The sequence below is a fragment of the Rattus norvegicus genome, chromosome 13 (genome assembly GCF_021556685.1).
Source record: "Rattus norvegicus strain SHRSP/BbbUtx chromosome 13, alternate assembly SHRSP_T2T, whole genome shotgun sequence".
NCBI lineage: Eukaryota > Metazoa > Chordata > Mammalia > Rodentia > Muridae > Rattus > Rattus norvegicus.
Genome location: NC_141546.1, coordinates 68378043 through 68403109, shown reverse-complemented (window position 1 = coordinate 68403109; position 25067 = coordinate 68378043). Strand labels below are relative to the sequence as shown.

General features: G+C 47.9%; 1 protein-coding gene across 5 annotated transcripts in view; it reads right to left on the bottom strand.

The window, feature by feature from the left end:
* Positions 1 to 18259, bottom strand: part of Rgs8 (regulator of G-protein signaling 8) — a 43876-nt gene extending 25617 nt beyond the window's left edge. Inside the window, exons 1-5 of one of the 5 annotated variants that reach the window (XM_087581507.1) lie at positions 18057 to 18259; positions 6058 to 6131; positions 4034 to 4162; positions 1580 to 1681; positions 626 to 690 (exon numbers count right to left, since the gene is read on the bottom strand). In XM_087581507.1, the coding sequence (XP_087437633.1) occupies positions 626 to 690; positions 1580 to 1681; positions 4034 to 4059 (193 nt within the window). In that variant the 5' untranslated portion in view covers positions 4060 to 4162; positions 6058 to 6131; positions 18057 to 18259. 5 annotated transcript variants of the gene reach the window in all.
* Between the last annotated feature and the right edge of the window lie 6808 nt (positions 18260 to 25067).

The following is a 25067-nucleotide window of genomic DNA, read 5'->3' as shown; positions in this document are numbered from 1 at the left end:
GGTGAGACTTGCCTGCCATCTCAGGGCTTGGAAGGTGGCAGGTGGAAGCAGGAGAATCCCAAGTTCAAGGCCATCCTTGGCTAGATAGCAAAGTCTAGGCCAGCCTAAGCTATAAGACACCCTGTTTCAAGAAAAGGATTGGAGAGATCTGGATCCCGAGCCTCACACATGTTAGACAAGGACTCAACCATTGAGCTACCTTCCCCGACCTGGAAAGCAAAGTCTCTTATAAAGGCATCTGCTAAAAAAAAAACAAAAAGACAGCAACAAAACCAAAACTAAACTAAGGACTCCACCATGACTACCAAGTATCCAGTAACCAAGATAGGTCAATAACGAGAGCACAGACCTGATAAATTACATATATATATAACATAATGTAATAAAATGACGGAGAACCTGGGGCCTCTGGGGACTGGTTTGAATAGAGAAAACAGGAGAACACAGGCCTAACCTAACTGCATTTAAGACACCAGTTTTCTCAGCCATCTGCTCCTCTTGCTGTGTGCAAGACCATGGAGGGCTGCTGCCTCAGCACTGTGTCCTGGAGCCCGGGCAGCATTCGCTCCCTCTTTATCCACATGGCTGATTTCCTTCAGTGTGACGCGGCCTGAATTCTACTTACACTTGTGAGAGAGAAGCACATCAAAGGAATCTGCCCACCTCGTCGCTTCTTCTGTGGAGAGTCTCCTGGGAGGCAAGAACATCTCTGAGTGTTTCTGACATGTCATTGTCGCCTCTCCCCCAGCCATCAGCCCGCCTCTGCCCAGGACTCCTTGGATTGGTGGAGAGCAAATGCATACCATACCGGGAGTCTTGCAATTCTACTGCTGTGAACTAAAGGTTGGGGAGACCTCTAGGTGGGGGGCGGGGCTACAGCATAGAGGTAAAGTGCCTACTGGTTATAATGAGGTTCTAGGTTCATTTCCCCAGTACCTGGAAAGAGAATCAACCTGGGTGGGTATTCAGAATCCTATACATTTACTTTTGGTCTGAGCAATAAAGGTGTGTACCTATGCAATTTCAAGATGTCAAGGTGATGGTGGTGGTGGTGGGGGGCCGGGTGACTAGTCTCAGAGACAAAAGAGTTAGGCTCAGCTCACAAACTCTACCTCTTCCTGTCACCTCAAAGTCTTCACCTCTTGGAATGGAGACAGCGATCCCCTCGCAGAGGTGGGGGAGGGTGAGGTGAGGTGACATCTGTGACATCATTGAGTACAGCATCTGCGCAAAGCAGGTGCTGAATCCAGATGCTCTGAATCTAAGCGTATTTTTAGGGTAACGTTGGATGCTTATCTCCAAACTGAGAGCTCAGGTTGACAAGTGTGTAGAATTGAGAAGTACTCTTTTTCCCTATCCAGGGAGGCTTTAGGCACGATGGGAAGGATGGGTTCTTAGGAGAACGAAGTTTCCCACATGAGCTATGTCTTTTTATCACTTGCGTGTAGGAGTAGCAAAAAGACCACAGAATGTATGGTCCTATGGTTTATCTGGTCGACTACTTGCTAGAGAACAAGGTCCCAAAAACACCCCAGAGTGTGGGAACCCAGGAATGCAAGGCAAGCCATGCTGTACTCACTTGAGAGCGCGGTTGGGTTTGTCAGGAAGGATGGCTGTGAAGTCACTACAGGAGTCCGATTTGTGCGACAGGCATCCCAGTCGAGTCCTCATGCCTTTGTTCCTGCAGTGGGTGGGGGCAGAAGGAAGGGGATGTCATGGCCACAACTGCCAGCTCTATGCCCTGGACCTGCTGCCCTGCCCACCCCAGGTGGCCCCTGAAAAGTCCATCAGCAAGAGCAGAAGCAAGGGCAGCACTCACACCTTATTTCACTATAGAAATAGCAATAATAGATGTGGGGCCCTTCTTCTGCCCTTCCCCTAAAGGCTGAAAGCTTTTTAAAGCTGATGTGGTAAGTTGATGGTAAGGCAGTGGCGGTCATTAGCTTGGGAGAACTTCTAAATTAGGATTCTCTGTAGGGAGTGGAAACACAGCAGTTACAAAGTAACAATCGCACTTTGCTTTCCAGCTAGCAGGGCAAAGCGAAACGGTTGGTGGTGGCGGCAGCACCTAACTAGCTATGAAGCCATGAAAGCAGGGCCGGCACACAGGGGAGAGGGGTGACTCAAAATGCAGGGGTGCGCACCAGAAAGGGTCAGAGCACAGAGTGGGGGGCTTAGAGGCAGGTCAGTCCCCAAACGGTTTCTCTCAGCCCATCCCACCTGTCAGTACACAAATGGCTCCAGACCAGCAGGAATGGAATACCAATGGATGCCACCCAAAGAGGAGAGCCAGTGTCCCCTTCCACAGTCCTTTATGCCTGCTTAAATTGCACTATTTACCTTCTTCCAGGGACTGGCAAACTACCTTCCTACAGGTGTGTATATACATGACTTTACAGGAACAGACCACCACCATTTGCTCTCACGCGGTCTAAAAATGATTTCAACTTCAAGGGCAAAGTTAGGTAGCTGCAACATTGGCCGTATGCTTGGCCTGTAGGAAAGCTGAAAATATTTACTCTCAGGTTCATGACAACAGAAGTTTGCTAACCTCTTACCTATAATCATCACAATTCCTCCCACTGAGGGCAAAAGTAAACTGGGGGGGGGGGGGGCGCATTGGTATAACCAGACTGACTTGAAAAAGGAATTACCATAGGCATCATGGCAGATATCACCATGGAAACAGCCCTACAACAGGTCATCTTCGCACGCCAGTAGCAAGTCCTTCCGGCCTGTCTTCCTTTCCCTCTTTTTCACAAACCCTAAAACTAGATAGGGGACTTAGGGGCCATCTAATTTGTTCACTTCCATTAACTTCAAATGGATTTCCACTCCCTGGCCAGTTCGTTGTCTTCGTTCACAAAAATCTTATCTGACATTTGTCTACTGTGATGGCACCATACTTGGCAGGGATGGACATCTGTATTCCACAGCACATCTCGGCAGAGCCCCCTCAGCTGGAGCATCCAAGTTTCCAGAAATATCCTCTCCCACAGGAAATCTGCCTGCAGGTCTCTGCCCCACCTCTCCTCCCAGGCAGGCTGCACAGAGCTGCCATCTATTCTGTGGCATTTCAAAAGGCTTGCGACAGCTCTTCTTTCTCCTGAAACAGAGAGCACCTTCTGTGTCCATTCACTCTTACAAATCACAGGGTACCCGGGCCATTCAAGCAACTGATTAAAAGCCCTATGAATCATCACTGCTGAGAATTCAAGCTCAGTCCGAACCACGGGTCAGGCCCCAACCTGACTCGTGCCCAAGCTGACTCCGGTGCCTTAGGATCATCAATCATAAAAATGGTTAGGTCCCTACCTCAAGAGCGACAAACAGAACCCTTGAAAAGAGGCAAATTCACACCAGCATTTATGCACCAAAGTTTCGAACAGGCTAGTTTAAAGGGCACTGCTTGCTCCCAAGACCTCTCTGAGGTGTTCAAATAGTTCACGAAAGAAAATTTACTTGAGGCAAAATGGTTTTCTCTATTTCTAGTCAAGAGCTGAATAACAACCTCCTTAGCCAGGGAGGAAATTATAGAAGCAGACACAGGAGAAAGAGGTTAAGAGGGGGAAAGAAGGAAGGAAGGAAGGAAGGAAGGAAGGAAGGAAGCCAGGACAGAAGGAAGGAAGGGAAGGAGAGGGAAAGAGGAAGGAAGAAATGCCAGAGAGAGAAGGAAGAAAGGAAGAAAAAGGAAAAGGAAAAGAGGGGCGATCATATCCTCATCTTTCGCTACAAACCCCTGTCCCAGTAACTCACAATTTCAAACAAGTTCATGGCCCTTATCTACCCCTAAAGTCACCACCAAGAGCTTCTACCAAATCACCAGGACCTGCGTGGGGCGCAGGTCTGCCTTACTAGGCTATAACTTTGTAAGAAGCACAAAGGCAAGAATAGCACAGTGCACACACTGGACACCCAGCAGAACTAGTGCAAGAGGACCACAGAGAGCTTTACAGCAGGAGAGATGAGAGACCGGAAGGAGGAGCAAAGAAGAGAGGGGCAGGGACAAGAAGACAGGTCATCAATTCATTACCTGCGTGGCATCAGTAAGGCAGCCATACAGGCATCCGCTTATGGTTACCCCTTGGGCTTGTTTGCAGGGACGTCAGGGTAGGAAATAAGACTGCTGGGTTCAGGGATTTACCCTCTCACGTCCTCTCACCTAAAATCAAAGAGTCTGCTGTAAGAGGGTTCACCCCCTCACATCTGTCTGTAAGATACACCCTTCTGATGGCTCTCCACCATCTGAGTACTTCCCACAGCACCCCACCAAACGTCAGCACATTCTTAGCAAGGGCAGCCGACCAAAGACTGACAGGAGCAAATGCCAGGTGGCTCCACTGTTGGTCAGAAGTTCCTACTTCCCCAACCACTGGCCATCAACCAAAATTGGGACAGCACCCTTAGGGAGGCATGGGCCTGCAACCCAAAAATTACTGTTCTCTTTATCTCACAAGACTGATGCCCAAGTGACCAGCCCGGAAGAGACCAGGAACGAGAGGTCAGCACTTGCTCCAAAATAATCTGATTGGATGCTGCTCTGGTTCCCACCTCCCTCCAAGGACACCTGTCCCAGGTGGAAATGAGCCAGCGTTTGAGAAAAGGGGAGCAAGGAGGGGGGTTGAAGGAACTTGGAGGTAAGCCATCAGACACCCTCACCACTGGGTATACTCTTTGGCAAGGATCCCAGACACAGGCCGAAGATATGAATATGCAAGTCACTTTAGCTCATACGGGGAGGGGGTGAGCCTTCCTCAGCCTGGCCCATTCTTGACCCAAACCAGGGAAGATTTGGGGGTGGGGGAAGGGTATGTGGAGGCTGAAGGGTGATTGGCTTGTAGCCTCTTCTTCCCCTGGGTGTCATTGGCAGTGTTTCAAACCATTGTTCCCACAAAAGAGAGCTGATAGGATAGAGCTACCTGCCTATCCATAAAAGGTTCCCCTGGGGAACCCTGCCACCAAACGTAGAATCCATTTTAAAAGAAACCTAATTTGGATAAATAAGAATCCTGTGTGACTGCGCCATTTAAATGGTTTTGGTATTACCCTGAAACAGTTCACAGAATACTTTTACACATCACATTCAGAGTAATTATGTCATTAACAAAATGGACGGATGACTTTATCAACACTGCAAACAAAACAAAAACAAAACTCGGGCTTTGTGTAAAGGCTCATCCCACTGGGTCATGTTCTCCAACAACAGGGGACATCTCCTTAATCATTGTCCTAACTGGGATCGCACCTGCTTTCCAAAAGTGAGGCTATCAAAGCCCTTTACAGAGCTAAGGGTCTCCAGGAAGCATGTCTGGGGCACCTACGCCTCATTTCCTCTTGTTTATAGAATATGTTCCCAGGGGAGGGGGGGAGGCGATCTTGCCAGGGGCCTTCATTATTCTGTAGCTGAGCACACCAGAGGTCACAGCCCGTATATACCACAGGCAAGGTCGTTTAGGGCAGGGGACTATTGGCTCTGTCCCTGACTGCCTCTCTTCTCTGCCTTTCCTGATGTCAGCCCACACTGGCTTTCTGGTGCTATCCAATTGTCTCCTCTCCAGCACCATCCCCCCCCAACCCCTGTGCCTCCCAAGGCACCCCGTGAGAGAGGTCCTCTTTGGACTCACAAATCAGAACCAGCTGGACGCTCTGCCCCAGCTGCCTGTCTATTCTAGGATCCAGAACCCTCGGGGCTCTTATCCCCACTTAGCCCCAGACTGACTTATAAGGGACAGATAAGGGGTTACCCAGAACCTGGGAAGTTCAAAGATGGATGTGTCGCCCCCCCCCAACCCCTTAGTGTATGTATCCTTAGAAGTGGGCACCAAGTCACAAGTGACTGGAGCAGACAGCATAGAAAAAGATGACATCCAAGGTGGAGAGAGGGCATAAGAGGGGGGAAAAAAAGCAAAGATTTATAAAGAAGGGAAGAGAAATTAAGCTCAACGGGGAGAAAGCAATCAATATGCATGAAGAGGAAGATTAATTAAATATGTGTATTGCAACCAGCTTTCCAACACCTCAGGAAAAAAAAGGGAGAAAGGCAGAGCCAATACTTACTGTTGTTGGCCGGTCCTCATGGCCTGCAGGTTTTTGCCAAGTGGATGGTCAGAGATGCTTCTGGTTAAGGAGCTCTGAGGAAAGAGTAGATCTTTCTTTTAGCAGTGAAATCCTTGGCAGGTGGAAGGCATGTTGGCAGGGACACATAGGCTCACGCATGCATACACATAGACATGAGCATGCACGGACAAACACACCTCCCACCACTTGAGCCAGGCAGCGAGCGGCCCCAAAAGCTCTTCTCTCTGCTTGTCACATCCAGTAAATACTGAAGCAGCCTACACCCAGCAGGCGGCGGCTCAGCTCCCGGGCACAGTCTGCACGCCCATCCTCATTGGCAGGACGCAGGAGATGCCCCCAAGCAGAGCTGACCTGGCATGCATCCTGCGCCTTCCTCCTCTGGCCTCACTAACCTACAGCTCCTTTGGCTGCAGCTCAGGGAGAAGTCTCTCCCCAGCCCATGGCAGCTGCTCTGCCCCCCAGCCAAAAGTAGGTATTAACTCTTCTCAGGCCGCCAGGTAGCTGAAGATCCAGGGAAGGGTACTTTCCTAATGAGCTCTGCTGCTGGCTGGGAGGCTGAGAGGCTGGTGGCTGCACCGGGGAGCACGGAGCATAAAGATCTTGCCCCAGACAGCTGCTGACAGCAGGAGCCAAGCCGAATCAAATCTCCTAATGAGCCAGGAGGAGGGGGCCTGTCTTGCTGGGTGTGATGTGATGTGATAAATGCAGAGAGGGAGAAAGCTACGGGGCAGGTCGCACATCTAAATTCCACCCCCTTTCTCCCAATTCTATTGCACTGCACTCCCAAGCCAAACCATACAGCCCCGAAATTACCCCTCTCTGCCAAGTCTCAGCTGTCCCCTTACCCGACAGAGGAACCTCTCCCCTTGCCTCTCTCCACCCCCCACCCACCCACCCCACCAGGACCAACCACACCGTTCCCTACTCCTTAATGAAAAAATTTCCACCTCCTCTCCCTCCTGGAACGTGCAGATTTCCAACTCCTGCCTCTCACCTGGTTTTTCCTACAGTAGAGACTCACCTCTTTCCCTCATCCATCACCTAGCAACTCCCCCCACTTGCATTTGTGACGGAGTGCGACTTTCCCCTTTGTTCCGCCCCGTTCTGCTCCTCATCTCTGTGTTCCTCTCTTTCTTTCTTTCAATCTTATCTCCAAACCTCTATACCCACATAGACCTTCACACTGCCTGCCTCTTTTCACAGGGGACAATTTTTCCTGTTTGTGGTCTTAGTTCTCCGAAAGTGGTACCCAGACTAGAGGTCCGAGCATCCCCTGGGAGCGTGCTGAGCATGCCGGTGCTCAGGTCCCATGCAGAGACTCTTGGTGGCAACCCAGCACACCCAGGGATCCTGATAGGGCCTTGTCTTCCCATCACACTCCGAGTCGCTAAGGGTGTTCCCATGTCTGTTCAGGAACCAGCTCCAAATACACCTGGCCTCTGTGGCAAATCATTTCTCAAAACAGAAGTTAGACGGCATCTCCATAGAAAGTAGTGCTTTATAATAAAAGTAATCTGTTTTGTTTATCTGATTTATTGTTGTTCATTGCTAGGGATTGAACCAAGGGCTTTAGATATTCTAGGTGCTTTACTTAGAGTATCTCTACCTTTCTGTCATGCTCTACCACTGAGCTATGTTCCCAGTCCCTCTTCTACCTTCTTTTTTTTCCCCCAGACAGAATCTCCTTAAATTCCCTAGACTGGCTTTAAACTCACTCTGTAGCCCAGGCAGGCTTTGAAACTGCTATCCCTCTATCTTGGCCCCCTGAACAGCTAGAATTATAGGCCTATGCCATCAGGTCCAGCTTATTCAACCTTTTTTAAATATTTAAAGCAAAACTAGGTTGATAGTACAGCACCCCCAAGGCCAAGGCAGTAGGATCAGGAGTTCAAGGATGGCCTAAGCCACACCCACCTTTACTAAGTATAAAATATTTTCATGTATTGTCAGTCAACAATGCCTTGTACCGCACTCGGGATGATTATTAACCCATGCCACAATGAGAAAGCTGAGGCCAGATGTGATAAAATTCCTTCTTCAATGTGACAGAATACAAGGTCACAGCGCAAGGGCCAAAATTTGTCTCATGGCTCTGACAGGGGAGCTTTTGCTCTGGTGCCATGCTGGGATACTGTCTCTGGGCGTACCTATTGGTGCATGACCCATGTTCTGACAGTGAAATTAATGTGCTGTAATCATCCACTGCCTGATGCTACCATGAAATAGAGATCTGGATACTGCCCCCACAGTGACTCACTGTCTCTCTCCAATAATGTCCACACCATCCCTCTGTTAGGCAAAGACGACTTCATATTACCAAGTGAGATGTCTTGAAACATGATGCTAGCTAGAATTCAAACTTAAGCTGAAAGAGAACTTTTCACATTCTAGACCCTTTCCCGGTGTTTTATACTATAAGAAAAAAAATTCCATGGATAACCAAGATACCTAGGGTATGTTTGCACCCTGAGATGAGTCCACAGAGCTAATATTTAAGGATCATTTTGTTGTGCTAGACACTGTCCCTGGCACTGCACTTGAGTTCATTTAATTCTCCTAACAAATTTACAAAGCCAACATTTTTATCAGCCCCTTTCACAGGTGGAAAAACAGAGACAAGCCATTTGTAAATAGCAGAGCTGATGTCTGGTGTCTAGTTTGGTGTCTCCGTGCCCCTCCCTTAACAAAGGTGAAGTCATTAGCTGACTCTTCCCCACCAGGGCTAAAGCAAGGAAAAGCTTTCTCAGAGTTTCCCGTTGACTGATACCCAGGAAGGAAGGGCACTGGGGAGAGGGGGAGGGGGTAGATGAGCCTGGGTCTGAGGCAGGAGCTGATCAATACTAACCAGACATCAGAATCTTCAATTAGCCTTAGAGAAATAATGCAGTCAATAAGTCAAATGAATTGGGAAAGATACTGTAATTAATAAAGTTTTAAAGAAAATGGAAAGAAAGGACAGAGGGGAAAGAGAATATGGCCATAGGAAACATGAGGAAAAGAAGAAAACCAAAACTAGTCTAGAAGTTTCTACCAACACATTCCTAGGCACTAATGTGGAACCATAGAATACACAGCTTGGAGAAGTACAAAGCGAATGCAACCTTGTCTAACGGGAGGGCTCTACCAAAACCTTCCAAAGAGCTAGCCTGTGTGAGGAACTCCTGAGGGACATGAGGTGTCATTTCAGCCCTGGGGAGGGGGCCAGCCTGGGCTACAGACCCTGTCCCAAGACAACAAACTCGCCAGGTAAACACTAGGCTGGCTCCGAGTTAAGCATGCTGCAGTGGTTTCCTGGATGATGGGGGCAGGAAAAGGACAAGATTGTACAGTTCCCAAAGGCCAGAATCACCCACTTGGCCCCTGTGTTTCCCAGGCTTAGAGCCATGGCCAGTAATGTCAGGCTTTTGTGGCTGCTGCTCCTGACATCCTGGCTAAAGACTGCCCTCACCCCAAGTTCTGGCTTTTCCCAGGAAAGCTGTGATGGCCAACCCTGATCTGGTTCCATGGGTGACCCAGAATCCTCTCTGCTCTTTCCGTTCTTCGTTCTTCAGCACTTTGAGCCGGAACCCCCGTACCGGGCACAGATCAGTCAGCACCGCTCTGCAATGAGGGCTGCAGACATAGGGCTCTGCTGCGCAGCCCCATGCACCTCAGGCCCAAAGGCTCCAGGTATCCCCCACAACCTTGCTCTCAGCCCTCCGCTCTTTCCCGCAGGGCTCCCTGTGTTTGCCCATGACATCACTGTACCCTCACCCCTGGGGTAACAAGTGCAGATATTTCTGGCATCTCCTTCATTCCTCTTGCTAAATCGGTGTTTCAATCTGATCATTGTGTTTCTGAGTTATTCCTTAGTTCCATCCCCACCTCCCATCCATTGGCACAGAGGTTATTCAGCTCCCAGCACAGATCTCCCTGCCCCACTCCTCCCCCGCCCACCCGCAAACCTCAGTCACCCACTGAACAGACGCCATAGGCAGATCATCGGTATAATAATCTTTGATGGGCTCCGTTGCAGCTCCTCTATTTGCCTGACAATAAGCTGGTCCTGCTTCTCTGTCTGGTTTTATTGCTCTCTCAAATACATACATACACGCCCATGCACCTGCTCCCTCCGCTCGGATTCTCTACCCTGGATCTGCCTCTCAGCTTCGGAGCTCCTTTGCCAATCCCTTTACCTCTGAGATAAAAGCTCCCTTTCTAAGCTCTTTCAGAGTGACTCCAATTACAGGAGCCCCTCTATCCCAGTCCCGCCACCTTGCCGGATGATTCTGACAGCCTGAACCACAGCCTAGTTCATTCATTTCGTTTGAGGTTTTCCAATCCTCTCAAATTGATTTCCACTCCAGGAAGACAGCCTCTACTGCTGACTCTCTTTGCACCCAATTCTCATTGCTTCATACAGTGTAGGTGTTTAATTCGACGGCTAGCTGTCATTTATGAGTTCGTTTAAATTTTATTCCGTTCGTTTATGGGGCGGTGCTATACGCATGCCACAGCACATTCATAGGGGTCAGAGGGCAACGTGCAGAAGTCAGCTCTTTCCTTCCTCCATGTCGGTTCCAGAAATCAAACTCGGAGTATCTAGGTTGGTGACAACTACCATCTTGTCAGCCCTTATTTTGAAATTTTGAAGAAAAAAAAAAGGAAAACAAAAGAAAAATCACCAAGCCTTCTTAACGGCAGAAATATGTTGAGACTTCTGCAGTCTCCTAGTCAGGACTGAGGTCAGCAGAACACTGATGGCTTCGGGGGACAGTAGCCTAGGCTTTTATAAACTGTCCCAGCAGCCCAATCTGTCCAGGGTAGAGTTAATCAGGAGTGAAGGGGGCACCTGGCAACACAGGCCCACAAATATAATTAAATTGAAGATAAGAGGAATTAAATTCTGCACTATAATGTTTTTTAAAAACCACAACGGAAGAAGAGGTTTATTGCCCAATGCCTGCTGTGTGTTTATTTATCGCTATACCACGGAGGACAGCACCATTTCCAAAGCTTTCAATAAAAGTCATCTGGACGTCAGATTTGAATTCTGGTCAGGGTGCTCGAGCTCTCCCACAAATCTTTTAAAAGCAATTTTCCACCACTCAGCTTCCTAGTAACAGTAGAAACCTGGATCAACATATGCCACATTGATTTGGGGTTTCCATGGAGATCAGAAGGACACAGGGAAGGGCAGGACAGAAAGGGGACACCTGACCCAAAATCCCGCTTTTAAAACAACAGAAACATGCATCTTGGGAGCATCCCCCTCCGAGCATTAGCAGCCCCTTTCCCTGTCCATCAGTCCAAGCATCAGGATACTCAATTTGTAATAACCTCTCTGGGTTCCCATAAGGGAGGTCACGGGGTCAGGGAGAAGGTCGGTAGCTAATGCTGAGAAGCCCTGCAGTAAGTCTGCAGGAAAGCACAGAAGTACAGAGCAAAGGGCCGTTGTTTATCGCTCGTTAACTAGCACCGCAACACTAAAGACCTGTGTTAGTACCGTGGCCGGTCTCTGCCAGCAACTAAACTAACGAGGCCAAGAAACCTTGAACTTTAATTTTCTCCTTGAGTCAGGCATAGCAGGTGGTGCTTACCCACAGGACCAGTCCTTGGCATGGGGAGACAAGAGGACCAGGATCTAAAGACATCATTGTACCACTACTCACCACACCACTCTCAAAATTCTTATCATAAGACTCAAACACACCTGCCATGTCTATTTTCCAAGATGAATATATATATAATAATAATAAAGTGAAAGATTCTGTGACTGCTCTGTAAGTTCCAGCACACGGTCTTCTGTTATTGTATTTGGAGGTGACTGTGGCTTCCCTTTAAATAGAACTTTGCCAGTGAGTAAGTATAGACCAAAAAATTAAAAGTAAGGTTATTAATCTAGTGGAGACTGCAGAGCTGAGGAAAAGGCCAGTGGACTTGTCGGCCCAGAGTCTCCATCACAGAAGTATTACTTTCCAGGCTTATGGCTGTGGGCAAGTCATCCATTCTGGATGTCATAATCACTGTGGGATATAATAAAGACAGCAACCACACCAATGTCACAGGCTTATTACCAGGGTTAAGTGAGGTAATAGCATAGGGTGTTTTCCACAATGCTTGACAGGTAGCAAGTGGCCCTTAATTGTGACGCACCTTTGTGTTACTGTCAGCCTTATCAACAGTGCTTGGCCGACTGTAAATGGGAATTAGATTCCTACTACTTCCCTGCTTGACACAGAGGAATTACCCAGATGATGTCTGCTCAGCTATTTAATAAACTATGTGGGAAAGGGGCTATAGAAGTTATTATTTAAAAACTCTTTTTTTTTTAACCACTTGCTCACCAAGGCAATACAAACTATACGAGATAATACATTCCTGAGTTTTTAAGAGCCTCTGGTCTTCGTTTTCTTTCTTGATTCTTTTTGTCCCTCTTGGGCCTCCATTTGTCTCCTAGCTACTCGCCACGGGGGTTTTCTTCTTTCTATCCTTTTTATTCTCTTGTCTCTGTAACTCCCCTTTCTAAATGTGTCTAGAAAGGAATTTTAAAACCACAGAAATTTTGGTGCCTAAGTCTGTGGATGCTCCTTGGGGCTCCTAAAACTTGGAACACTGAGAAAATGACCCAAATTCGGGAGACATGGTTATACAATCAATCCCATCTCTTGGACAATGATTTTTTTCAACTTTTTTTTTTTAATGCAATACACAGACCTTATATCACATTCCAATTCCAGACAAAAATGATTAAAATTTGATGAGGCAATTAGAAAACTATGAGCCCTGATTAGATGCTTAATGATCTGAGGGCAGGCGGCCCCTTCTCCCCGGTTATTTGGCTGGCTCCTCATCTTCCCATCCCATAAATGCTTCCTTTCTACCTTGACTGTCTGCCCTGCTGCTACTGTCTGCTCCCAGGGTAATCTCACCCTCAGTGGCCTTGGGTACACTGACCATTTATTCAACTCTGAGGCCTCCCCCAGTCATGTAGATTCCTCTAACCCGTGGATTACCAGACACAGTCCTCTGGTAGCCACAGGCTCGACAGATACAAACATATACGTACAACCCAAACACATCTCACATCCCCTTTCCTGGCCTGTGTTATCTACCATTCCCTCTGACCCTTGGTTCCCTCTGGTTCCCTCTGGCTCCCTCTGGCATTGGTGAGATCGGGTTTTGATGCCACCATCTACTGAGTAATTCAAGCCAACAATAGAGAAGTAATTGGAGGCAACTCCTCTTCTCTCAGTCCCTGTCTTTTAGCCAATTATCAAATCATGCTGATTACATTTCCTCATGGTTTTCAAATCTATCTCCTGCCTCGAATCCCTACCGCCACTACCCTGACTCATTCCTCGTGGTCCCAGCTGATTTCCTCACAGCGTCTGCTCTCTGCAACCCGGGATGTGCCTTCAACTCAGCTCCATTTCACAGCCATGATCGGTATGTTTAAGTCCCAAATATGATTATGCTCCCTTCTCCACACAGCTTATAAACCCTCCATAGTTTAAGCCTAAGGGTCAAGCTTAATAAAGGCCTTTATAAACAAACTCCCTCAGACCTGGGTCTTGCCTCCCTTGAGAGCTTGTCCATCATTCCCCCTGCTTGAGCTTCAAACTCCAACACGCTGAGGATGCTCACTCTCTCAGCCCAGGGCTCTTGTCCCTATCCCTTCCTTGTTCCAGACTATCTGCCTAGAATTCTTGTGACTTGCCCGACCCAACTCATCCGTCAACTCCAGCAAGCCCCCCTTGCCCATCTCAGTGTAGCAAGTGCCCTCTATACCCTTGAGGCTTTGACTACCTCATTATCAGACACAGGGGCAGGGTGGGGTATCTTCAATTCCTTCAAGGACACAGGAATTTATTTATTTATTTATTTATCTATTTATTTATTCATGTATTTATTCCTCCATCCAAGTGAACCTTAAGAAACTCTTTTTGCCAAGCATGTGCCATGCTGGTGTGACCTAAGCACATGACATAGGCAAAAGACATTTCCACCTGCCTATCCCTCGCACTTAGCATGGCACCTGAAACCAAGGAAACACCACAGTGGCAAAATGCCTTGTGAATAGTAAAGCAAGTGAGACTATGCCTTGGCCTGGAGCAGGGTGCTGGCCAACATGAAGTCATGGAAATGCCACAGGCTTCCTGGGATCAGGGATACGGGTTCCGGCTCCAATTCTACCTATTCGTGACAGGCTTGCCTTTCCTTAGGATCTTGATTCCACCCCCCCCCTTTTTTTTTTTTGGTTCTTTTTTTCGGAGCTGGGGACCGAACCCAGGGCCTTGCGCTTCCTAGGTAAGCGCTCTACCACTGAGCTAAATCCCCAGCCCCCCCCCTTTTTTTTTAAACCTATGAAATTGAAGTCACTAAGATGAAGCCAATCCTCTCTGTCATTGTAGAAGAATTCGTGGAAATGTCAAAGCAGACGTGGATTGCCAATTACTCCTTCTCAAGAAAACATGAAGTCCTACAATAAGCGTCAATCAGACAAGGCAAAGGCCAAGACCGAATGGAGATAGAGATGGGGCTGCAGTAGTGGGAAGGGCGGTGGGACCAGAGATGAGGAATAGGGGGATCTGGCTTCCACAGCTTAGCATCGGCAGGAGGCACTGCCACAGTTGACACATGATCCTGTCTTCCTATCCATCAGGACTGGGTTATCAATTTCTTTCCCTTATAGACAGTAACAAAAGTCTCACCATTTTCCATCAGGGTCCATAACTGTGGGCAGAAGCAGCTTTAACACACACATGTACACATGTGCGCATGAACGCACAAACAAACACAGAGGGGGAGGGAGGGAAGGAGGAAAGGAAGGAGAGAGAGAGAGAGAGAGAGAGAGAGAGAGAGAGAGACTCTTTCAAACCCTCTATTTTATCTGCTTCAGGCAATGGCTTTCTGTCTTCCCGTCAAGTATCATCCTAGGCAACCACTTGGATCAGCAGAGAAGAAAACCTACAGCCACCAGAGCCTGGACTATGAAACAGAAGGGTGTCACAGCTGTAGCCACAGGAAATATTGCTGTGCAAACTGGGCCCCTGCTGACGACTCACCCTCTTTGTATGCTCTTGAATCCAAAGTCCTCTGGGAAATGAGTGCTCTCCCTCAGATGCCTCACTCCAAGATAGATGCCCAGCTCACATTAGTGATGGCCCTGGGGGTGGGAGGAGGGACGGGGCTGTGTGGGTGCACCTTGATGTACAGAGATGTTAAGCAAATTCTCACTGAAGATTTGCCTTGACAGGCAAGGCCTCTCGGCTAAGCATTTACCTAAAGCTACTCGGCTTCTCCAAGGCACTCTTCCTCTTAGAGCAACCGCTTATTGCAAATGTCAGAAGACTGTTGGAAACTGCAGCAGAGAATCTGGACAAAGACCCTGAGGAGAGGGCTGGTATTTCTGGATAGCGGAAACTCTTACCTACAAGTCGTGGAGCAGAACAACGGGAGCTTGTCAGCATCACCAGAGGTGGAACTCATGGGGGAAAATGCTCCACCTCAAAGGGTGTAGCTCACTCAGGCAGAGTGTTGGACCAGCATGAATGAATGAGGTCCTGGCTTCGATCCCAATAAGTCAGGACCAATACTGGCAGCTGGAAGGCCACCATACACCACAGATGTTTCACTTGTGCAGTCAAGACAGTGCGTTCACTTCTCAGCCAAATCTGATCGTGGGTTTGAACCTCACTGAGCCTCATCTTATCTCCCAAGAACTCGGGCATTAAACCTCATAACAAAGGGCAAGTTCCCGGACAGAGTTTCTCGGGGCATCTTCAGCACAGGAGGCTATTTTATCTCATTCCTTTTAGCCGAATCTCACAAAACCCTTCTGGAGTAACAACATTTGCTATTTGCGCCCATTTTCCAGATTACCAGTGTGAAGTTGCTCAGTGTCTCTGGGTAAAGGGCCCCAGGGAATTAGCTGATGGTGGTAGGAAGTCTGCAATCCAGGATCACCAGAGCTTCTTCTACCCTAGCAGCACATTCTCTGCCCCCCCCACCTGTCGCCCCATCGCTGAGATCACAGTTTTAGGGAGGAGTGACTTCATGAAGCACGTTCTGCTTAACCAGTCGGCTGCACTCTTGAGCACCTCTGAAGAGCACCTGGCACTCCTAACATGGCTATCGTGGCTAAAGACCCAGTCCCTGGGGTTCACTGAGCCCTGAGAGAAAGACGTGGCCACCATGAGCAGGATATTTACTAAACAGAATCTGTGTGTGTTTTCAGATTCCTTTTTGTGATGTTAGTCGCTGTGATGGATAATATTGCCAACTTGACAAGATCAAAAATCACCTAGGAGATAAACCTCTGGGCATGTCTGGATCGGGCTAGTTGAGGTAGGAAAAACCCACATTCTACGGGCAACTTTCTATGGGCTGGTCTCCCAGACAGTAAAAAGGAGAGAGGGAGTTGACCGTCTGTATTCATTGTTCTCTGCAATCTACTGCAGACACAACGTGACCAGCGGCTTCATATTCCTGCTGCCGGATCTTCCTTGCCATGATGGGCTGCACCTCAAACTGTAAGCCAGAATAAACCTTCCTTCAAGGTGCTTTCCTCGGGTATTTTATCACAGCCAACAGGAAAGTAGTTAATGCGGGAGTGTCATTAAATAATGATAATGATAGTAATAATAATAATAATAATAATAATAATAATAGGAATAAAATAAAGCCGAAAGGGTCTGATAGCCAGTAGAACTCACCTTGGCCCGGCAGCTCTGAGTTATAGGCCATAGAAAGTTTATTCCCCACTCACCCGACACCCACCAGGCCCCAACCCTGACACAAACGCCTTCCAGGAAGCCTACTCCGAGAGAGAGGGACAACCACCAGCAAAGACCAGACTACTACAAGGATAGTCATGGGCTGGGGTGATTTCGAAAAGGAGAATAATCGCCACCTTGGGCAAAATCCCACATCGTTCGATGTCAGATTTTTAACTTTTCCGAATCACTGACCCGACCTGGGAAATAGTGGCCATGCTCCCACCTCCCTCTCTGTAACCTCTGAGAAAACCCTAAAGGTTTCCAAATCTGTAAGAACAAATGTCCCCAACTTAAGCCAAGTTGCAGGCTAGGTTAAGCTTTCCTGCATCTCTGCAGAGAGAAGCTTCACAAAGTCACAGAGAGCACACCAGGACCTGAAAGCCTGATCTTTAATACATGGCCAGACAGTAGATGGATGTCAAGTAGTTCTAATTCAGAAACTAACAACCCCAACATGACACCCCACCCCACCCCACGCAAAAAAAAAAAAAAAGAAAAGAAAAGAAAAGAAAAGAAAAAGAAAAAAAGAGAGAAAAAAAATCAGCAGTTACCACACCAGGAACCCACCACCTCTTGTTGCTGGTATATGTGCCCTTAACTTGCTACTTAGGAACTGGGACCCTCTGATGCATTTTACTCTCCCTCCAGCTCACTGTCATTGTGAGTCCCTTTGCATCGGAATGTGTCACTTACTGTTAGTCACCAGCAGAGCCGACCTGCTTGGCTGACTAGAAACAAGACAGATGCTACGTGCAGCCAGGCTGCTGTGCAGGCGACCCCCGTTCCAAACAACAGCTGAGCTGAATGGAACTAAAATAAGGAGCCTGTGACACGGTGCAGACATCAACTGACAATATTTTCAGGGACAACCCCCCCCCTCCAAGAAATCTGAGGCCAGAAACAGGATCCTTGCCTGACAGAAAGCAGACTTTGGGGGTCCTGAAGAGTTGAGGTTGAGACAGATAGAAAAGAAAAGGAAGGGAAAGAAAGAGAATCCTCTACTAACTAGAAAGAACAGGCTATCCCTGCATCTTTACTCTGGACCAGGGTGGCAGGGCTTGCCCTCCCTGCTCTGAGCAGGAGAAAATAAGTGGAGATTATGACGGGAGACGTGGCTTTCTGCTCTCTGTTGTCTGTCCTGCTTCTCCCAGTAAGACTCAGCTGGCCGGTCCAAGAATCCATCAGCCCCTGCGAGAGAAACAGCGGCTTTCATCTTACCTGTCTGGTGGTGGGCAGCGCAGCTGGAAAGATGTGGCTGGTGTCGACAACCGCTGTGCATGGCTCGGTGAAGCCCTGAGTGACAGAGTCAGCCCTCTCCTGGTACATGGGTGAGGGTGGTGGAGCGTGGCCGCCTCACCTCGGGCCCCTAGAAGAGCTCCTGCAACATGCTGCTCCCAGGGCTCTGCTCTGCGCCGGGCTTTGCATCTCATGAAAAGGGAAAGAGCAAGCGAGCGAGCGCAGGGGAGGGGGCGGGGAGGCAAAGGGAGGGGAGAGGGGCACTCTGACAGATGATGCGCAGCCACGCAGTTGGGGGAGGACCGCAGGCTCCAGCAGGATGGCAATGCCTGTGTGGCTCTCTTACTGATGACTTGACTACAATCGCTACTCTGCAGGGGCTGGTGGCTCCGTGCAAGTTCAGCCAGGAACAGAGAGCACAAGGGTGTGACTGAGGTCATCAACCTGGGAGAGAGAGAGGGTGGTCTGCTTTCCACTGACCACACGAAGGCAGGGGCATTGACTTGGTAACAAGGGAAGGGGCAAAAACAGCCCCACATTTCTGGCCAAGCTTCAAGGTTGTCCTTCTCTTCTGCAACCAGAAAAGCCATTTATTTAGACTTAGCATTGAGAATGGGCCAGGCAATTTGTGTCAAGCACAGCTCCAAGTTCCTCGAAGATGAGGAGAATATTAGACATGGATGGGTATTAGGCAGGAAACGTTCAGTGTCCTCTGTCACCTCATGCAGAGGCAAGTCAGACTACTCCCTCTGCCACATGCACAATGGATTACCAAGGGCTTGTGCTGGCAAAAACAGGATCAAAGGAGATGTTCAGAAGAGTAGAGAGAATGTGCTATGTGATGATTCTGTCTGTAAAGTACCACTGGGGTAGCACAACCTTCTGGCTAGCTTGGGCCAGTGCCCAGAGTGCTTCTAAGCAGCAGGGAGGACCCTTCTCAGGATTCTAAAGTGTACATTCATGCGATGGGTTCACTGCACCAGCCCCAGGCTGACAGTTACTGGCTCTGTTTACAACCACAGTCAGACAGTGAGGGTGACAAGGAGATCCCAAACAAACAGTGGAAGAGAGAAGAGACCAAAGGAAACCGTGGCTGGGGAACGCGCCATCAAGCTCAGCTAATGAAGAGTAGAGAGACCTCTGCCTTCTTGGGAGGGAAATGGTGGGCTGCAGAGGGTAAAACTGTGACTGATTCAGATGTCCAGGGAACCATCTCTCCCTCCCTCAAGCCAACACTCCTCAATCAAGCCGCTCTCCAAAGGATTCCCAGCACTACTGTAGAGACCAAGCCCTAGAACCCGTCAGACTCCTGTCTCCCATAGAAGCTCATATCACCCATCGTTTGGCGGCTGCCTAAAATGTTGCTCCATTTCAGCACAGTCAGTTCAATATAACAAGCCACCCTTGAGAGCCTACTATGTGCTACAGGTGATGCTGAGGGAATAGATATCCTCGTCGTGCCAGATGACTGGAGGAAGGGACAAAGATTCAGGCAGCTGATGCTTGCGTAAATGAGTGAAGTGCTCAAATCACTAACAGAGGGAGGAGAGGAAGAGAAATTCCAACTGGGAGTTGCCTTCTTCCTGTATACTGATGGCTGAAGGCAGATTTTTTTTTTTACCAGTAAAGGATGATTGAACTCAAGGCTAAGGAGTGGCTTGGGTGACAGACAGAGCTTGGGGATGCCTTAGTGGTCTGGTAAGTAGTAAGTGATGTCTCTTAGAACCTGGGAGTCACTTTAATCCTCAGATCTGTGTTTTGAGAAGATACTGAGTTGGGAGGAATTGGAGGAATGTGAAGGCACCAGAAATTCAAGGGTAAGAGAGGACAAGAAGCCAAGTAAAACAACAGACTTGAGGGGAAGGGACCAGTATAGAGATTTGTGGGGGCTGGATCAACAGGACTTGATTTGGGAGGGGCTGAACACAGAATTACAGTGCATGGGAAGGAGGAGGTGAGAATTACTATACTCTGTCTTTGAGAATCAAAGTTGTAAATTCGGAGAGACCCAGACAGAAGAACAGGTTTGCGCTAGTAAAATCTATACCGTGCTAGGTTGGGGATGGATTGGTTGAGCTCTATCAGGGCATAAAGAGGAGAAGGAAAGGCAGGCTGTCTCTACTTGAAAACAGGAGTTGGTGGCAACAGAGGGAGTCCCTCAACAATGGTGAGACGAGAGGGAAGATCCTGAAGAAGTTACCACATTTAAAGGAAAGAAAAGCAGAACAAAGACCAAGAGGAAAGCAACTGTCAGGTGGAGAGAAAACGGGAGAAGTGGTCCAGAAGTCAGAGAAGATTAATTCTGACAGGAGTCAAACGCTGATGAGAGAGACTAGTGCAGGTTGAGGAGAGAGGGACTCACGTAACCAACCTTGAATCGTAGCCATTGGTAGGCATCTGAACCTTGCCTTAAGATAAAATAAATTCTCTAGTGCGTTTTTAAAATACTAATGGAGAGGCCAACACCCCAGGTTTCCAAGTCACTAGGGCTAGCATGCACTCCAAGAATTTGCATCTCTAGTGCTGAATATACCCAGCAGAAATGGCAGCTTCATTAAGGGTAAGAAATGAGCACGCTCATTAAGAATGCCACCTACAGGGAGAAGGCAAATGTGCTTCTCCTGCTGTTTTTGAGGAGCCAGCTAGAAGGTCCAAGAACTTCATCTGAACCCCAGTATCATGTTCTCTGTTCTCTGTACACCCTCTAAAACCTTCTTGGACTGAGTAAAGACCACCTTTTTGGAGGGACTGACTTCCCTCCTCTCTCTATTGGTCCAGCAGGGTCCAGACAGTGCCATTCCTTTCCTCATTTCAGAGGAAATAGCCTCCATCCTGGACATTCCTGATGCATTTGTGTTACTTAGGTGAAAAATATTACATCTCAAGCAGATTCCCAGTCATACTGGAGGATTAGGCAGGTCTTACGTGCATGTGAGGACATTGGGGTCAAGAACATTATTATGTCCTGGTTTGTTTTGCTTTTGTTTTAAGATAAGGTGTCTCCATCATGTCGCCCTGATTGTTCCAGAATGTGATATGTAGACCAGCCTGGCCTCCAAACTTACAGAGATTTGCCTCCTGATACTGGAAGCGCCTAGCCAGAATGTCATTTTTAGTAGAGGACACTAGAGAAAATGGAACAGAGGATTCAGCCAGGTGCCTTAGGACTGAAAGAAGAAGCAGTTCAGCAATGGAAGGATCTGCTTAGCGGATGGATTTGTGAAGGTTCGGCTTAAAGAAATGAAACAAAAAAAGGGTCAGGCAGCAGAGTGTGCCCAGCTTGTCAAAGCCACAAAAATGGATTTTGCTTTAAAGAACAGAAACCCTTTCATCTTTGAATCCCCAGCACCAGATAAGCACCCGGAATGTACAAGAACTCTATAAATGTTGGAATAAATTATAGCAAGATCTGAGACTGTGGAGGAAAGGGGTTTTAGCTTTAAGGGCAAGCAACATCAAGGTGGAATTTTGGAGTGAAGGGGAAGAAACTGCTGGCTACAGAGACTTAAACAAGCAAGAGAGAAAGGAGTCGAGGTTTGAGGCTGTATGGCCATCCCTGACCAAGCATCCTTTTCTTGGGAAGGAGGAATGCAAGAAACAGCAGACACACAGCAGTCCGTGCCACACTTACACGGACTCACAGCCGTAGATCACACCACAGTCTGTTGCACACTCCCAAGTGTCCCCTAAGTGGTATACGTCCTGTCACCTGCAGGTGTAGCCTTTTCAGTTTTCAGTTACAGTATTTATTCTATTCTGAGTATAAGAGGAGTTGAATAGTGAAGAGGAATGTTACAGAGACTTGATATGTGCAAAACATATTCTAACAGATTATCTTTAGTTAAATTCTCACATGCAATTGTGAGCTACTTGAAGACAGATGCCACAATGCCTCAAGTATTCCAGGTTCGAATTTGCTTCATCGTAACCAAGGAAGACCTTGAACGTCTGATCCTCCTGTCTCTACCTCCCAAGTGCTAGAATTTTAGGCATTTATCAGCACTGGGCACAGAATCCAGAGCATCATGCATGCCAGGCAAGCACCTCACCAACTCAGCCCGCAGATGTTTATTACTGGTGTCCACTGCTGTGCCTGTCATAGAAGTATGTCCCCCCCAAAGTAAGGCAAAGTTTTTAAGGTAGAAGTAAACCTGAGAATGGCAGAGAGCCTGGGGTGGAAAGGAAGAAACCAAGGCAAGCCATAGAAGGGTTTGTGGAGGTGGGTAAGCCAAGACAGACTTACAGGGTGTGGCAGGAGGAAGATGGCCCAGTGATACCCACAGCTAATCTCTGGGATTTGTGAATGTGTCACCCAACAGGACAAAGGCACTTTGAAGATTTGTAAGAAGGTGAGAGACCCAGAGGTAGGGGGCCAATCCTGGATTGTCTGGGCCAGTGACATTCCAACACGTTCTAGTGACCTGTTCTTTCTGTTATATTTGTATTTGCTTGGGGTGAAGTGCATGTGAAGGTCTGAGAACAATTTGCAGGAGGAGTCAGTTTCCTCCTTCTACTAGGTGGGCTCCTGGAATCAAACTCTAGTTGTTAGGCTTAGTAGCATCACCTTTACCCATCTTGCCAGCCCCATAACATTTGCTTTTTAAAGTGAAAGAAAGGGGGCAGGGTATGGAGTGGGGACAAGTGAGATGGCTCAGCATTTAAGAGCTCTTACTGTTCTTACAGAGGACACAGAGTTGGTTTCCCAGCACCCATGTCACATGATGGAGTCCAGCTCCAGGGGAATCTGTCACCATCTTCTAGCCTTCATGGGCATCTGCAAGTGTGTGTGTGTGCATGAAGGACATGAAAATAAGTCTATTTTTAAGGGGAAGACTGAGAGAGAAGGGAAGATGGGAGTCGAAACAGAAGAATCACAGGGAGATTCAGCCCACAACAGAGACTTGACCCCCATTTTCTGGCTTTGAAATGGAGGAAGAAGCCAAGAATGAAGGTATACAGTTACCCCTAGAAGCTGGGAAACCACCACAAAGGTGCAAGATGTCCAGTCTGCAAGTGTAGAGGAGGTCATTGAGTTAGCCAAGGCATTTTAAGAATAACTGGTGTGTGTGTGTGTGTGTGTGTATGTGTGTGTGTGTGTGTGTGTGTGTGTGTGTGTGTGTGTTTTCTAGCTCCTGGGCAGGTGCACAAGTTGGACCGGCCAAGAACACAAAGTGGTACAGACAAAACTACACACTACATGCAAGCATGAAGAACTGAATGCATCCCAAGGGGCTAAAAGAGCAGGATAACAGATTGCTCCCAGAGCCTTAGGAAGGAACCAACCCGGTCAACAACTTAATGTCAGCCCTTTGGGACCCCAGAGAAACCTGTAGCCTATGGAATTGTATGATAGAAATCATGTGCTAAGTCACTTCTGCATGTGTGGAATTTGTCACGACAGCAAGAGCTGTAGTAGAAGCATTTCTACATTTAGGTAAGAGCCAAATTCTAAGGACAAGGAATACTAACCATGCAGAAATACAGAAGACTGCTAAGAAGCAAAATCAGAAATGAGACAGCATCTTCTTTTCATATGTAAAGTCTACATATGGTTGTCCTCACCTTGAAATAACCTGTTAGGCTCCTTTTCCTTCTCTTCCCTTCCCAGGCAGATTTTACTTCCAGTAAAAATGGCTCCAGCTCCCTGGTCAGCTGGCCACCCCAGAGGATGGTTTTGCTCTCCCACATGGTATTGGCTATGATGGGGATCACAGTTAATGGCCAAGAACTGAGTGGCAAGAAACAGGGAGGAGGACACCTCCTTTCACAACAGAAGAGTGTGTCTGACCATGAGAAAGCAGGGCCCGCCAGCTGGAGGAGACAGAAAAAATAAACAGTAAAAACATAACCAAAATAACCCAGTCCTAAGGCACGAAGGAGCCAGAAGGTTCCAGATAGAAAGAAAATGGGTTGGACTGATCAGTAGACAGATGGACAGAAAGAGTTAACAGTCAAAGGAACCAAAGATAGAAAACTAAAAACGCTTGCTTCTGAACCCTTTAGATGGATCAGTTGACATAGAAATCCATGAAAGTCCAATCCAACCAGCACTGGAGCAGAGGTCCACACGGGGGCATATGCACACGACACACTCGTGTGCATGCATTGCTTGTGGGCTAAGACTTTCTATTTTAAGGTTACTTGAAGCAAACAGATTTTATCTGGGGATTCTGTTCCCAGGCTTCACTTTTCCCTATCCCGTGTCCATAGGCAATGGACAACAAAGAGGCTGGACCCTGGAGTTGGGTTATAAGTGCTAGGTCAGCCACTCATAAGTTCTGTGATCTAGAATAACTCACTGAACCGCCCCTGTGAAATAGAGGACCCCTGTGTCATCACAGGGTGTTGATGAGAGCGAATGAGTTCAGACGAGACCCCGCCTCTACATTCGCGCAGGGTCCCCTCGACATCCTAGCTTGGCTTAGTATGATGAACTGTGTGGGAGAATGAAACCGTCAAGTGTGGATGTCCTACCCTATGCTGTCTTTTGTCTTGTCTCTGGCACTCCTACTAAACTACACATTCCATAGAGTCAAGAACCAAATCTCCTGTTTCCCTCTGTTTTCCTTGTCTCATCAAACTCTCAATGATGAGATGGCATGCTATTAAGTTCCAAGTGTGGGGGTTTGAATGAGCCCACAGGCTCATGTATTTGAATGCTCAGTCACTAGTGAGTGGAACTGTTTGAGAGGATTAGAAGCATTAGAAGGTCTATCTTGTTGGAGGAAGTGGTGGTGGGCCTTGAGGATTCAAGCATTCATGCCAAGCCTAGTCTCTCTGTCTCTCTGTCTCTGTCTCTGTCTCTCTCTCCCTCTCTTCTTCTTCTTCTTCTTCTTCTTCTTCTTCTTCTTCTTCTTCTTCTTCTTCTTCTTCTCCTCCTCCTCCTCCTCCTCCTCCTCCTCCTCCTCCTCCTCCTCCTCCTTCTTCTTCCCTCTCTCCCTCCCTCCCTCCCCAGCTTACAGATCTGGATGTAGCCCTCAGCTGTTGCCCCGG